At 47.2% G+C, this 15,960-nt stretch overlaps 2 protein-coding genes and 1 long non-coding RNA gene across 9 annotated transcripts in view; 1 reads left to right on the forward strand and 2 right to left on the reverse strand.

Annotated features, from left to right (window-relative positions):
* LOC135409231 (uncharacterized) overlaps window positions 1–4,452 on the reverse strand; it is a 124,624-nt gene extending 120,172 nt beyond the window's left edge. For 3 of the 4 annotated variants that reach the window (XR_010428104.1, XR_010428107.1, XR_010428105.1), the window contains exons 1-2: window positions 4,364–4,452; window positions 341–600 (exon numbers count right to left, since the gene is read on the reverse strand). This is a non-coding gene — a long non-coding RNA (uncharacterized LOC135409231). Of the gene's footprint in view, window positions 1–340; window positions 1,831–4,363 lie in introns of all 4 variants that reach the window. The other variant, XR_010428106.1, reaches the window with a different exon arrangement.
* Window positions 1–13,389, forward strand: part of CFAP91 (cilia and flagella associated protein 91) — a 44,303-nt gene extending 30,914 nt beyond the window's left edge. For all 3 annotated transcript variants that reach the window (XM_064644459.1, XM_064644458.1, XM_064644460.1), the window contains 2 exons: window positions 357–622; window positions 702–13,389. In XM_064644459.1, coding sequence (XP_064500529.1) covers window positions 357–604 — 248 coding nt within the window. In that variant the 3' untranslated portion in view covers window positions 605–622; window positions 702–13,389. The remainder of the gene's footprint in view (window positions 1–356; window positions 623–701) is intronic.
* Window positions 8,900–15,960, reverse strand: part of GSK3B (glycogen synthase kinase 3 beta) — a 155,257-nt gene continuing 148,196 nt past the window's right edge. For both annotated transcript variants that reach the window (XM_064644465.1, XM_064644464.1), the window contains one exon: window positions 8,900–14,733. In XM_064644465.1, coding sequence (XP_064500535.1) covers window positions 14,666–14,733 — 68 coding nt within the window. In that variant the 3' untranslated portion in view covers window positions 8,900–14,665. The remainder of the gene's footprint in view (window positions 14,734–15,960) is intronic.

The raw sequence follows: 15,960 nt of genomic DNA on the forward strand, positions 1-15,960 counted from the left end.
GGCAGATTTCAGCTGGAGTCTTCCAGAGGCCTGCTGCAATTAGGAGACACTGAAGGAGAAGTTATTTTAAAGCCGCATAATATATCCTGGGCGGTTGTGCCCAGAGGTGGAAAGGAAAACACTTGGGCCGTGCTTCCCACTGTGGGGGCTAGTCTTCAAAGGGAAATGCAAAGTTGGTTGCTGCTATTAGGTGGCAGTAGAACACTTTCAGCCAAAGTTAGAAGGGCGTGATTTTTTTTCCTGAGATAGACTTTTCCACAGCTGCAGGATTGCTAAAACTATCCCTCCCTTCTCCCCTACAGAGAACACTTTGCTGTACAATTCCAAGTAAAAGCCTTACCTCTTTTTATGTGCAGTGAGGCAGTCCCAAAGAAAACACATCTACGCTGCTCATCAGATCATCCATGGGGGCACAGAGGGGGTTTTGGCTGATCCGGCACTGCATCGGGAGACGTCTGCCAGCAGGATAGAGGGAGATCCTCCTGCTGGGACAGCCGGCACTGCTGTGAGTGGGACAGCTGCTGGACCAGGGGCAGCTGCCACAGTTGCACGTGAACTAGATAAACTTCTGTGCAAAGAAAGCAAGGATCCCACAGCCTCCTAGAGATAGAAGATGCGTGAGGTGAGTTTCTCTTCCCCTCCATGATTTGAGCTCAGAGCATGCTGAAGGTGAGGGAAGCACATTATATCTACTTTTTCAGAGCACCCAGAATGGAAAATCCTCTCTCTCCTTTGGGCTTTCCTTCCTGATGCCTGCCAGCAATGTTGTCCTGGAGCCACTCTGTATACATTTTGGTGTGGCAGCTCCCTCCACTCCCTCCCCAGCTTGCTTTGGACTTTATTAGCTCATTTTCCTCTTCTGATTATTAAGAGAAGCTTGACTGAGAAAGCAGTGTTAGCACTCTTTGTTTGTTTTCCTGGCACAGACCAATAAAAATCTGCACCTGGGCTTTTGATGGTACTTCCTTGCATCAATAACATTAAATGAAAAAATACTCCATCAGTGGGAAATTTTCAGTTGAGACCATACACAGTCAAGCATGTCCCACTGATTTCCTTAGTGGTGTCGGGCCAAGTGGCTTCCTGCATTAGCACAGCTATTGATAAAGCATTGGAGGTGAATGAAAACGGTCAGATTTTGCATCATCTTTTCACATAATTAGTCCTTGCATAAAGTGCCTTTGACCTCAGCAGAGTGGTTCCTGCCAAGCAGGCAGTGTCTGGTACTAACAGTTAAGGCTAGGTGATAGCTGAATGACATGGGCATAGAGGGGCTGATGTATTTTCCAGAAACAGTACTCTTTGGACTGACCTCTTGCTTTTTATCATCCCGAAGGAGAACAATTCTTGAAAGAATCTTAGTTTTCTTAGAACAGTATTAGTCACTCTGGCTTTCCAGCTCCAGGGGGCCACACAGAAAGGATGCTGGCTTTGCCATGTTTGCAAGCACGGGGGTGCTCCAGCTGAGTATGTCAGAAAGCAGCAGGCTGCAGACAGGCACGGTGCATCTGGTCAGAGAGCTCTCAGGGCTCGCTGAGCTCTTCAGCACTCACCTGTCAAAATTCTCGAGGTCTGTGGCTTTAGCACCTGAGAGGTACATTTGCACCAATACCAGTGTCAGATGCACGTTTTGGAGGAGCAGGCACCACACCCAAAATGCTTACTCATTGATAGCCACAGCTTACACAACAAACGGCAGTATTAGCCCTCACTGCTAATGGGATAACTGGCTCATCTCTCCCTGCTTCCATCATTTCTCAGTGATGGATCCTTGTGCTGGGTCTGTAAAGTTCAGGTGGGCTCCAGCTAATCCTGACCATGGTGCTGCTCCTACAAAACACAAACCAGCAGCTGGTCAAAAATTCAGGCTTATTAGTGCATTCCTGAAAAAATTTTGCATCAGGTTTTTGTTTTGTGGATTGGGCTGGGGCAGAGTACAGGGAAAGGAATTACAGGGAGGGGAGAGAATACCCTGTATTACACTGGGCTGTAAATAACAGCTGGAGAGAGGAAACTCAGAGCTGCACCAAAACATTGCTGGTCTTCAAGTCACTGAACCAGGGACACCAAGGGGCTGGTGAGGTCAGGCAGCCTCTGTAAGTATTCCAACTTCTGGCAGGAGTCAGAGATGGGTGATAAGTTTTGGTTAGGATTCTACGAGGGTCATCCCATTAGGGACTGTGGATTTGGAACAATTCTCATGGCACACACAGGTAGTCAGTAAAAGGGAAGGTTGCAAATGCAAAAATATAGAACGAAACACTCCACAGTGTGGGAGGAGAAGCTGTGCAGGGATCGGCTCTGTTGCCTCAGGCCACCTTGGACAAATTTAGCCTAGTTGAAAGGGGGGTGGGGGATGGATACCATGAATCACAAGATCCAGTGTAATAGGAGAGACATGGAAAACGATGCAGCAGAACAGTAGAACAGGAAGACCAATCCATTGAGGCATTTGCTGTATTTCTGAAGGGATCTCTTGAGATAAACATTCTCTATGTAGCTCACTGTACAATTTGACACGGTTTTAAAAAGTTAAGTATTCCAACAGGTGTGGGAAGGGACGGAGGTTTCAGGACTCTGCTCTTCTGTAGGGATGCAGCCCTCTGCATGACAACAAAGGGGGCAGGGGACTCCAGATGCTGTGCACAGGCTGAGCTATAAATGTCTTGGCTTCTGTTATGATTTAAGGGACACCATCAGAGTAAAGCCATCTTTTCCACATGACATTGCCTAACATGTAAACTGAAGGCCACAGCAGGATTCCTGCAGGAAACTTTCCTGTAGAAACTGCTTTCAATTGTCATGTGTGGGGGGTTTTTTTCAAGCTTTGCAGAATATACTTTGAGAAAGAAAACGAGCACAGTGAGAGGGAATTGGGATCATAAATCAACAGCATAAGAATGCACCATTCCCTCTCCTAGCAGGAGACAGAACAACCCTGGGGAGGAGCCCTACCCAAAACAGACACAGCAGATGCCTCCAGGGCTGCACCAATACAGTGGAAACACAAGGAAAATTCAGCTTGTCCCGCTTTTCTTTCACCAGCTGCCCATGGAAAGGGAGCCTGGCTGTGCTGCTCTGCTGGCTTCTGCCTCCTGGCAGGTGGGGGAGACAGGCTGAACCAAACGGGCCTCTGGGGTCACTGCACTGTGAGAATGGTGAAAAATCAGTCTCTTTGCAGTAGATGAATGAATGCAAATTGTCTCAGGGCTTCCCTGCTGGTATGGCTCTTGTGATGTGGAAGGAGGAAATCCTATTATGCTAACTACAGTTCAGCAGAAAGGACTTTCAGTAGGAGAGCTGGAAGCTGGTACACACACCTTTTTCACTGGACATGTACAGTATCTGCATTTCTGTCAACATAAAACCACACCAAGCCCACACTCTCCCACCTCTCCTGCCTCCCTTAAAAGCAACATGACCATCACAAAAGTTGCTGCCATAGACCTGGATGTGGTGCTGTTAAAAGAGTTCCTGCCACTTTCTTAGCACTGCTGTTCTCTCTGTTCCTGGTCTCACAAGCACACAGGATCTGCCTGGTACTTCATTGGGCTCAATTCAGCCCTCACACAAATTCTTTTTTGGGGGTGGGAAGGGGAGATTAACCCTGCAAGTATGGTCCTCGCATGCCCAAGGCTTTTAACAAGGTCCAGTTGCACTACTACCAACTACCTCCTCCCAGTCCTGTCTCCCTGCTTCCACCAAAATCCTATTCTTGCAGCTTTCCCCGTGTTTTTATGATTGGTGAATCAGTATCTTCCTTGTACCCACCAGCCTCCTCACCACAAAGCCTTCCTGAGTCAGGGTTGGGCTTGGAAGAGGTGCTGTTGTTTCCTATGCCTGCCCTCCACCCCACCAGAGAGGCAGGAATTGGTTTGAACATCTGCCAAAACTGCCAAATCCCTTAGACATAATGTGTAAACCTGGACTAGTAAATTCAGTCTTCCTGGATCCACCCTGGACTAGCAGAACTAGCAAGAAAAGCATCTCGACAGACACTGTTTGCATGAGAAAGAAAATCCCCGAGGGCCAATGGGAAGGGTGTGTGCTGACACCCATGGAGGAGAGGCAGCTCTGGCTCTCTGCTCCAATCATGGAATTCATTCCCCTTTGTTTTTCATTTTTTCCCACACGCTGTGTCAACCCCATGCACCTTTTCCTCCACCTCTCATGGCTGGAGTCCAGGCCACTTCTCTTGGCCTCTTCCCATGCGCCACATCCCAATACTTCATGTAGCACTCGGAAAGGATGTCCTGTTCCCATTTCCTTCCTGGGCTGCTTACCTGTATCCACATGTGTTGCCTGGCTCAGCACACCATCCCCAACAGACCCGAGAGCTGTGACTGCTCCTGCAAACACTCACCGTTGTGGCTGCCCACTTGTCTGTAGCTGGTTGGACCCTTCGCGCAGCCCGGCCGGCTGAGATTTATCACAACCAGTTTACCCCAGTGGGGAACTTTCATGGTGACCTGCACTCCTTGCCTGTCCTGGAGCTCCTCAGTCAGTGCTGGGCATGGGACTGTTGGTCCTTTTCCGTGGGGCAGTGGCTGGAAGGATGTGGCGCTACCTCGATGCAAATTGCAGCGAGCGAGTGGCAGCTGCGCAGCAAGGACCCGATGCTACTGCTCCTGGTGACAACGTCACCACTGAGCGTGAGCAGCACCAGTGCCCTGAATACAGATGCAGAAAGAAGCCTGAAATATTTAACCAGTGCTTTTATGTAGCCCCTGAACTGAGAATGCACTGCACCTTCTCCTAAATACCCTTCTTGGCCAGTGGCCTCTCGCTCACCCTTTGACATCACAAGCATTTGGAAAGCAGCTGCTCCCACCAGCATTCCAAGAGACTGAAAAGCTGCATTTGCTCCTCTCTCCTTAAGTTGCTGCAGGATTGATCCTAAGAAAGAATCTCCCTTTTGTTTATTACTGAGCCAGTCATAGCCAGCCCTTCCCTGTAAAGCCTCCTGAAAACACCATGTTGATTCCTTACCTGTTAAAACCTTTCCCCACCTGCCAGTGTAATTTTTCTGCCTCCAGCCAAATGCAAACCATTTTTATTGCTGTCTGGGCCCCAAATCTGTTGTCTCCAGCAGAAACAGCTTCCACTGACCAACCTGTTCCTAGGCCTGGTGCTATGAGACAAAAATCTTAAAAGAGGAATGAAGTATAACTGAGATTGTCCAAAGACTTCTCAGCTGGAGTATTCACCCAGTATTCCCTTTTCCGAAGGCTGGTCACAAACATCAGCATCCAAAACAACTCTCATTGAGTAAAAATGCTCTCAAAACAACCTGGGTTTTGCCAGTAAGCACCAACTTCCTCCTGAACACTCTGGCCTGGCAAAGGATTTCGTTACAGGAATGAGCTGCAAAAGAGATGAGAAGGAGGAGGAGGAGGGCATGGCTGCTGTTATGCAGTAGCAAACAATCATAGAATTGTTTAGGTTGGAAAGGACCTCTAGGGTCCCCAAGTGCAACCATTAACCCAGCACTGCCAAGCCCATCACTAAACTTGTGTCCCCAAGTGCCACATCTACATGTCTTTTAAATACTGCCAGGGACGGTGGGTGACTCCACCACTTCCCTGGGTAGCCTGTTTCAGGGCTTGATAACCACTTCCATGAAGAATTTTTTACCTAATACCTGATCTAAATGTCCCCTGGTGCAACTTGAGGCCGTTTCCTCTTGTGCTGTTGCTTGTTACCTGGGAGAAGAGACTGACCCCCGCCCCTCACTACAACCTCCTTTCTGGTAGTTGTAGAGGGCAGTAATGAGGGAGCTGATGGGCTGGTGAGAGCAGGGTGAATACCTCTTGCTCCCTCTCAAGCTCACATGCTGTTCCCACTGCACGCATGACCCCACCTCACCCCCTGCAGCCCCAGCCTCCCTCTGGCAAGACCTGTCGGGCGTCTGGACCCTGTGACCAGTCAGCATTTGGAGGTGGTGTAAAGCACAGGGAGTTCAAGCAGGAAGTTACAGTGAACAATCCTATTTTAAGTCACGGGTTCACCAGTTTTTAAAAACTTTGCTTAGGGAAAAAATCCACCAACCAAAATCCAACCCAAACCCCTCAATTCCTCTACTTAGCAATCCATTACATTCCAGGTTCCCAGGGCCCGCCATCATACACAGGGCCCATGGTTCCTCTGCTGGGACAGGTGCTTGTGCTCTGCCAGGCAGCTCTGCCTGGGGACAAGGGTTTGTTTGCCCACGGGCACATTTTGTCACTCTGTGGCAAGCAGGGGGGCTCTGCAGGCTGCCCTGGACTTGGGCAGGCTGCCCCACTGCAACTCTCCTGACAGAGCACCCTGGTTACAAACGCTCTGCTGCAGCCACTTGCAAGCTTCCACAAGGGAAGAGGTTGTTCATTCCCCACTTACCTTGTCATGGAGGACCCAGCCTTACTTCAGGAGTATGGGAGCAGAGACAGGTGATGCAGAGAGCAGGGAATCCCTGGAAGAGAAGGCTTTAACTCCACTGACTGCACAGGAGACCTACTTGACTGCATGCATACTCAGAGGGCAATAGGATACACGAAGAAAACATCTGTTCCAGGACATCAGGACTTAGCTCTAGTGCAGCAAGATCCAGGGCTGCATTCCTGCATTGACCAAAGGCAGGTGTTTGCCATGAAAGTCCAGCTCTCCCTTACAGCCCAGACACTCGTGTGCTGTCTCTTGCGACGAGCACAAGCAGGAGTTTGTTTGGGGGACTGGTCTCTGCTCCAAACACTTGGCATTGTATGACTCTCACACCCAGACTGGAGCTTGGATTTCCTGCTGTGCCCCGTGAGGCATTGATATTTACACACCTTCCTGTCCTACAGACCTCAGATTTGGCAGCAGCTCAGGTCTGACCCCACAGCCTTTGTGCACAACTGCTTTAGCTAAGCCAGCAGTGATGGAGCAGCCCTGGCCCTTGCCAGGAACACCACCCTGCAAGACTAGTGAAGGAAGACAGGACAACAACCCAGCCAAGCCCTTCCCAGAGCCAGGGGAGGGAAGCAAGGTTCAAGACTGGCTAATGAAGTTGTGTACCATCTGCTGGGCTCACAGTCTCCAAGCAACTGGACTTGGAGCTTCACACACAAACTGCAGTGCTCCTGCTCTCTCTCCCGTCCATAGTTTGTGGCTCACTTCCCTCCTCCTCCTTTGTGGTTCTTGTTCTTCTCCCACAGAAAGCAAATTGGACCTTACCACCAGCAGCCTGAAAGCTGCCACCTTCCAGATAACAAATGGTGCCAGTAGCCTTGACACTGACTTTTAATTCCAACGCAGATGGCTGGCAGTTCAGTCGATAAAGACAAAGCACATCAGTGGAGCAGACTTTTGTACCGCATTCAGCTTGGTCCTGCTTTGCGCTTGGATTAGCATTTTAAGTCATTCAAAGGCGTTGGTGACCAACAACTAAGTGGATTTGAACCTGGTTTGCAGACAGGTCTCGAGCAGTATTTTCTCACGGGGAACAGCGACAGAATGACCATTCCCTGGAAGGTTGTGTGGGGGACTGGCTCTTGATGCAAACGTGTTTTATTACATCTTTTAAAAGGGTGACTGGAATATAAAACTCTAGGAGTCCTGTTGGCAATGCTTGCAGGGGTTACATTAGGAGGGATTGATGGATAAACTGGACAACAGCAGGCTCCTCACAGAAAGGCGAATGCAATACTTAGGGAAGGAGATAGACAGGCAACAGCTGCAAGATGCTCTCTAGTGCCTTTTTTTGACACTGGGGAGACTACTGAGGAAACCTCTGTCTGTTTTTGGTACCTACTGCTTAAGGAGGGTCTTAAAAACAATGGCAGAGGAGATACAATTGGAAATACTACAAAGATACAAAGGATCCCCTTCTAGTCAGCTTAGCAAGAAGTTATGAGGTGTTTGAGTCCTGGTCAAGGGGCTCTGACATTCAGAAGAGAGACCTGAGACTGAAGCTGAGGGTTGCTGTGCAAAAAACTGCACATAAAAAGAGCACCACATCTTGCATTTGTGGTGAGAGAAGTTCAGAAGAGACAGGAGGCCTCAGGGTATGTGAATCTAGAAAAGTGCCCAGGGATGACTAACCACCACCCCAAATCACTGAGGATTGTGATGAACTCCCCATCAGAGGCAAGCTTTAAATCAATAAACTCACCTAGAGAGGTGCTGTAGTTCAGGCAGTGATGCTTTTGCAGGTGTAACTGGCCACCTTTAACGCCAGGGACCAGACAGGCCGAGCAGAGCAGCCCCAGTCTCACCAAATGAGTTGGATGCAGCCCCAACCCTGGTGACCTTGTGGGACCAATGTAAGTGAAGGGACAGCAGCCACTGCTTACCTGTGTTGTTTCTGGGGTGGCCAGGCTGTTGGTGGCAGCCTGGCCCCCTTATCCTGGTGACCCAGAGGAGCAGGGGCTGAACAAACCAAGCCCCAAGCCCATGTCAGGGAGCTGGGGGGGACTGGCACCTGCTTCAAGGGCGGTTTCAGCACCCAGGAAGGGCGGGAACAGCCCCCAAACTGCACATATCAGCAATCCGAAGAGGATTGCAGGGTAAGGCAACACTTACTGTGTGGACTCCTCACAGACAGGGACTGTCCTGTCCCTGCCAGCTGTCTGGGGCAGGGGAAGCCTCGCTCTGCAGGAAGCACCAGACTTCACCCCCTCAGTCCTTTAAGGCACTGACCAGACTCGCACTTCTCCAGTCCTGGCTGAATTTGCGCACAGGGCCCTTTCCGCTAAACCAAAGTCTCTCTTCCGAGCAGCTATCTGGAGGCATCTGTCCCTGTGTCTCTGAAGTGTGGCCCTTCCCACCCACCTCTCACTTCTGGAGGGGCTCCGGAGTGGAGGCTCCAGCCTGGAGCCCAGCAGAGGTTTTGTGGGGACAACCGCGGCTTGTGGCACACAAACAAACCGAGAGGAGCCTCTTTGCAATATAAATTTGTTTTTATTGAAGCAGCAGTCACATGACCTCGCATCTAGCCTTTAGGATAGCGACAGAATGGATTCGGCCAGGTCAGCCAGCCCAAAAAAGGTTTTTTTTTTTTCTTTTTTCTTTTTGCGCTAATAGACATGTCATGTTTAATACATACATTATCCAGTACCGGAAACCCAACTCAGAGATAGCTACGTGCTGATTTGCTGGAGGAACGGTCCACTGGACGTGGTCTCAACAAACTTTACAGATCACCACCAAATAACATTACTAATGGGATCCAATGATTAAAAAAAACAACCCAAACAACCATGAGTGCAGGATTCAAGCCAGCAGTTTACACAGGTTAAGTTTGTAACTATAGGTGGACGGTAAAGGAAGATTGGTTGGTTTCAATTTGAAATATTTATGTCCCAGGGTTCCTCTCTCCATCAAATCAAACGGTATCATAGACAAGCTGGCATCTCTTGAAAAATAGCATGGAATAACACAGTTCATTTAAGAAAACATGCTCATTTCTTGTGGTTTTTCTTCTATTATTACAAAGATTTATGTCCACCTATTCTTGCAGAGTGGAAAGAGGCGTGAGGGTGAGGAACAAGGGTTGGAGAAGGGAGAGAGGAGGAGGAAAGAAAGGGGCAATTTTTTGAAATAAAGACCACACACTTGGTATTTTTTAAATTTCATTTCCAGGCTAACCTACTTTTTATTTAATGCAAATTACAGTACCAGTTAACTATTTCCGAACCGAGTCACACAGAACAAAACGTATTTACAAGGGGAATGGGGCGGGGGAAATAATAAAACATTAAGCATACTTTCCACAAAAAAAGTTTATATTTAAAATGAAAAAAAAAAAAATCAGTCACAGAGGCATTCAAGTAGTAATAATGTTATACAGGTTTTGCTTTTCCTTTAAATCAAGACAGATTTGCACAAGTGTATGCAATAGTTTGTATACAACCCACAGTCCTTAATATATATATATATTTAGATTTCTGTTTTTAAGATGGAAGTGGTCACGCTAATTGGTGTGTACAGGCCCAAGTGATCCATCAGCAACACATTAATGAACGCAAATTTTACAGGCAAGCAAATTATATATATATAAATATATTTTATATATATATATTAAAAATAAATTGAGAAAGACCAACACAAGGAAGCTACTTTTCTCGAGCTAACCCCTTAGGTACTGTTTTCCTTTCCTGTCGTTTTGCCATTATTGCAGTGTTGCAAAACGAAGCCAACTACGACCAGAACCGGCCGAGAGCCCCGTGGAAATCAGCTGCCACCCCAGGGGTACCCGCTGGCAGTCTCCAAAAGGCAGAGCCTGGACCGAATACCCTACTGTGCTTTTCCTCATCGGCTTTTCCTTTTTCTCCGCGGTGGCTGAGGTTCCTAGTACAGGAGTAAGAGTCTGACAGGCTGCTTGACTTCTGTTTTTCCAAGTACTGAAAACCAGGGAGGGGGGGAATTTTAAGTTGCAAGCTGCAGGCACCTGCCATCATTTTAGGTAGAGCTTGGCTTCGAAACAAGGGGACAGAATGTTCAGGGATCTTTTACCAGCCAATTTTCTTTTGCAGGTCATTATTTTTTTCCCTAGCAAGGTTGATAAGTTTAATATTAAACACCAGTGTGTTGATCGGGTGCCCACTGAGGGAGACAGACTGCAACTGAGCCCGGCTCAGAGACCCACTCTACAGCAGGGCTGACATAAGGGACAGATCAAGACCACACTGGGTTAAAAAACAAGCCCGAAAGAGAGTAAAAGAAGAGAGGGAGACAGCTCTGAGCAGACTGTCACCAACAGCTTGGCATCACTGACCTTCGTGTCACCAGAAAGAAAGTGCAGCCTCTGCTTCACTGGAATGAACACGAGATGCTTCGAAATAAAACAGCAACCTTTGGTTTGGTAAAGAGTTACGTGTTTTCCCATTCAAGACAATCTTATGTGGAATACTAACAAGGTAGTAAAACACAAGCAAACTAGTTTTAGAAACAAGGCCTTCGTGCTGGGCACAAGAAATCAAGAGTCATGTTAAACTTATCTCAAGAAAACAAAAGTGACTTCGGGGAGGGATGTGGGGGAAAAATAGGGAGAAGAAAGGGAACAGAAAGTCCTCCCAGTAGAAAAAACCACCGCAGTCTCCTACAGCGATGCCCCTGCTCCCACCGCAGCCAAATGGCTCCGAGCGCAGCAACCCTGTGGGATGTGGGGGGTTTCCCTCCCTGGGGGTCCTTTCCGCTCGCTGAGCCCGGCCTCTGCCCTCAGCACAGCTGCAGGGAGGGTGGAAAGGCTGAGCCTCCTGGAAGCTGCTACTGCCCAGAGGGCTTCTGGGCACAGGACTGAGGGGAAAGACAAGCGAAGTCTAAATGAGCTCTGGGGCAAGTGTCCGAACAAAATCAGTCACTGCTAGCGGGAGGAGGAAAGGGCAGGGTGGGCAACTTGGAGACTTCCAGAACAAAGCCACGGCTCCAATGAAATGCATGACGTGGAGACGGTTTCCTTTCGTTCCGCTACTGATCAGGGTATCACTGAAACCTTACAGCACTCAAAGAGTTAGAAAGCGGGAGGGGGGAGCAAAGATGCAGGTTTGGGGTGGGAGACATCGTTAATAAAGGAGGAGGAGAAAAAAATAAAAGGGAAATAAAATTCAAAAAATCATGGAAGCGAAGGCACTCCAAACTATATAGATACACTATACATCGCTAGAGTTATTGTTACAATAATACAGGCCGGTACCTACTGTACAGAGTTAAAACTATATGGCTTTAAAAAGCTCGTCTACATTTTGTCTGATTATTAAACAGAATCACTGCCCTGAACGGTAACTTTTTGCTCATTAATAACAGTTCCTGGGTCCACATATTTACATACAAAACAATAAAACTCAAAATTCAAAAACAACCAAAAATAATAATGTACAAGCTTGAATTTGGTGAGGAGCTTTGTTTTTGTTGTTGTTTTTTTTTTTTTTTCTCCTGTGATTTTTTTTTTCTTTTTCTTCCTTATTTACAAAAAAAGGTTGTTCAAAGACCTGGATCTAACTTGTATAAAAGAGTGTGTGATCCTGCTATGATCCTTGAAAACAGAAATAAAACCAGAGGGGCACCCCTGACCCTCCCCCCCCCCCCCCAACACACACACACGAGACACACACAGACGCCGGCACAGTCACAAAACCAGAGAGAAATGCTCTTAACTCCCCTCCGCCAGTCCTAAACAAAAAACTGAAAAAGAAAAGCCACATTTCCTGGCACAAGCAGCAATTTTTCTTTGATAGTTTTATTACTTTGTTTTTTAAAGACTCGGTAATTTACTGCCTCCAAAGAACAGCGTCTGTGGCCAGTGCTTCAGCAGTCTTGTCTATACAGCAGATCCATACCCTGCCACTGTCCTACTTTTTGAGTCTCCCGCATGGATTTGGATCACTGGGTCAACCAAGCCCCTTCACTTACCTTTCAGGACACTGACTAGCCGAGCGCATGCGTTAAAGACACTCTTCAGCCCTTTCTATTAAGCTGCAGGTAAGGATTTGGAAAGCCTTCTGTTTCTCAACGTGGGTGTGCTTTCCTTTGCAGCCAGCCGGAATGCAATGACAGCTAAAAAGCTTTAAAACCTTTTTTTTTGTGTGTGTGCCCAACAGCAAACAGCCGCAGGGTATAACATGAGGGTTTATCGGTTTCACGGTAGGTGGTCACTCACCTCTTCAAACAGCTCCTGCCTCCCCAAATCCTCCATGTGTCAGGCAGGAGGGAGAAGGCAGGGCTTTTATCAGTTCCAGGGGCTGCTAAGAGACAGTTTCCAAAAAATCCCACGTCAACAGCACAAAAGGTACAAGAAGAAACGCACCGAGCTCGTGACAAAGCCCCTGCTGCCCCTGCAGCGGCCGAGCTTGCCAAAGCCACCACTGCCGGTCACCCCCGGGCCACATGGAGGTCCGCGTGCTCCCGAAAAGCAACTGCTTGCCTTAGAGATCCGCAGGTCGGTAACAGCTCGGTAAGCACCAAAGGCGACTACAGTTTCTCTGAAGGAGGAGATAAGGCTGGAGCGGACACCAACCGCAAGCCTACAACAAGATCAGGTCTCCAAAAGTCTCGTTTCCGGCCACTCCCCTGACCCTTTCGCGAGGAATATTGCTTTGACTTCAGGAAGAGAGACGTGGATGCTTGCGCCACACGCTGTCGCAGGGAGGAAACCCGGACCCTGAACTGATGGACTAGAACAAGCATTCACCTCACACTTCAGTCAGACTGATTTGAGATCGTAGACAAAAATAAAAAAAGCAGTACTGTATCTATGTATACATGTATATATTTATATAATATATATACACACACACTCATAGAGCCAGCTTTCCTACAAGTCAGCAGGTACAAATTACCGTCAAGAGCATTCGGATGTGTATTTTAATATTCTAACATAATGGCGACGTGGCAACATGCATCAATAAATAGAGATCCAAAAAAAAAAAAAAAGGCAAGAGATTAAAAAAGATGAAATTAAATACAGATTCTAGCTGTGAATTTAAAATCAGAACTATCGGAGAATGTGGCATCCTGCAAGTTAAAACTGCAGTTTAAAAAAATATTACAAAATAAACCAGTAGCCTGTTAACAGTTCACATTATAACCCCTGGTGTCCTTTTCCTGTACACACCTTGGGAAAGGGAAGCCTGTTCAAATCAAGAGCCGGGGAGGGGCAGGGAGAGAAAAAAACCCAACCAAACAAGCTTTCACAGTGGCCACTTTCCAAAAAGTCCCTTAACATCCACCAGCTGGGCCCCCGCCCCTGCTGAGGATTTTGTTCGTCCGCTCTTCTCTGCTGAAGCCGGAGCTGACCGTCCTCCTTGCCCTGCGCCGGCCCGACACACGGGGAGCAGGAGCTCCGGCTGGGCAAAGGGGCTGCTTCGGCAAAGCCAACCGCTGGTGTTGGTGCATGTGTGTGTATTATATTATATATCACTCACTCGGGAAAGGCTTTTCCCATATGAAGCTGTAGATTTCTTCATCACTAGCACTGATTTTTAAAATGAAAGGCTTCCACTAGCGGTTCAAGCCTTAGACACACGGCAAACCCTCCCCCCCACCCCATGGCAACCTATTTTCCTACCACGTCGCCTGCTCCCCATGCCAAGCTGGGGCAGTTCTTCAGATAACCTGGGATATGGATTTGCTGACAAGAAACGCTGAGCTCTGTTGAATGACCCCTGCTAAGCTCCCGACCAAATTCAAGCTGTGCACTACATCAAAGTCCGAAACTTCACTTAAAAAGAAAATAAAAAAAGAGGGTTAAAAAAAAAAACTTCAGCAGAGAATGAGGTTTGGGGTATTTTTGTTTTGTTTTTTTCCTTCTTTCTGTTGTGGGAGGGGGTATGAGGCAAGAGTCCTGGTTCTGAAGTACACAACAGCAAACTTCCAACATGAAGAGATTGTCGAGGGGAGAGACATTGGTGTGTTGTATTGCTCCGCTTTCCCTCCTCCCCCCACCTAGTCCCCTGCCCCGGACACCCTGCAGAGTGAGAATACAATGAAACTGGTTTGTATTTATAGATATTTTACAAGGTTAAATAAGAACAACAATAATAATAATAAAAAATTGAACACTAAAATGAACAGGTTGGTTGGTTTGTTGTTTTGTTGGTTTTTTTTTTTTTCCTCTTTTTAATTTTCTTTCCAAATGTGACCAGTGTTGCTGAGCAAGACTCAAAATTACTGGTGATTTTTCCTGTGCAGCTGGCTGCTTGGTACTGGTTCAGGTGGAGTTGGAGGCTGATGCTGTAGCTACACTATTGGTCTGAACTCGTTCTCCTGCGTTAACATCTGCAAACGACAGACGAGAAGGGAAGAGAGATAAAACAAACCAGCATTACCTCCAAAATAGAGACACATTTCAAACAACTACAACATTCTCTACACAGGGAAACCCACAACTCCCAACAAGATGCTGTTTGGTTAGGATGCTCTCCTGCCTTCAGGGGTGCAGACGGAACAATGCAATCTGGGGAGAGGGGAAAGATGGCCTTTAAGCAGGACAAAGGCAGTCTGGAGGGCTGAGGGCTGGCATGCAAACACCCAGCTGGGCTCTGGCAGGTTTTGCAGTACCTGAGCAGTACCAAGTCGCCTGTGTTACGTTCCCCCAACTCTAACTGCAGGACAAGGCACTCTGGCACGGCCAAAGCCAACACATCAAGTGTTTGTGGTCACGACAAGGTCTCACACTGGTGCTGAAGTTTCATATTGTTAGTCCTTCTTATAACAAAGGTGCCTGTTAATTGTGTGAATGGTGCAGACAACAAACATGACAAGCCTGCTCCCCTGGCAGAAACAGCTTGTATGCTACCGTGTAACTCATGCACTGGTTGCTTTAATAAATGTCTTTCAAATTTACTACTTTATTCTGTGTTGCTCAATGCAAGTTGGATCTGCCAGTCTCTGAACTGCTGAAGCAGATTAACATTAAGACTTGAAGCCAGTAACAAGGTTTACACAAGCACACAGAGGATTGGGTCTCTGCAGTAAACGGTCTCCAACACCTTCTCTTCTCAGGGAGGGACAGTGTTTCACAGAGACAAGTCACAGGATCAAGGGCATGTGTCAAAGTGCGTTCCAAGAAAACAGTGTTTGCAAAAAAATACCAAAAGGAAATTCACTGTAACTGTGTTTTCATAGGCCACATGCATCAAGTATTTTCTCTAAAAAAAAATTAAACGTTTGTAGTGTTACAAGAGTTGATAGGGGAAAAAATGCACCAATTTCACCTGGAACCATTTTATCTAGTATCTGATTAGTCAAGGCACAAAGAAGTAAGTGGGTGAACATCTAAACATGTAAAATATGGAATGAGAAAAAGATATTAAATGAGGTTTTCTACAAGAGACTGCCATACATTTCGCCCACTTCATTTAAGTAAGGTTAACTGCAAAGCTATCAAAACTGCAACAGGAAAAAAACATAAGAAAGACTTATTATCTTGGTACAGAAGAGGGCAGACTGGGCAAATAGTGTATTCCAAAAGACACGTGGAAAGGGCTTATAAAAAGAACAGAT

Source organism: Pseudopipra pipra, chromosome 2 (assembly GCF_036250125.1).
Source record: "Pseudopipra pipra isolate bDixPip1 chromosome 2, bDixPip1.hap1, whole genome shotgun sequence".
Taxonomy (NCBI): domain Eukaryota; kingdom Metazoa; phylum Chordata; class Aves; order Passeriformes; family Pipridae; genus Pseudopipra; species Pseudopipra pipra.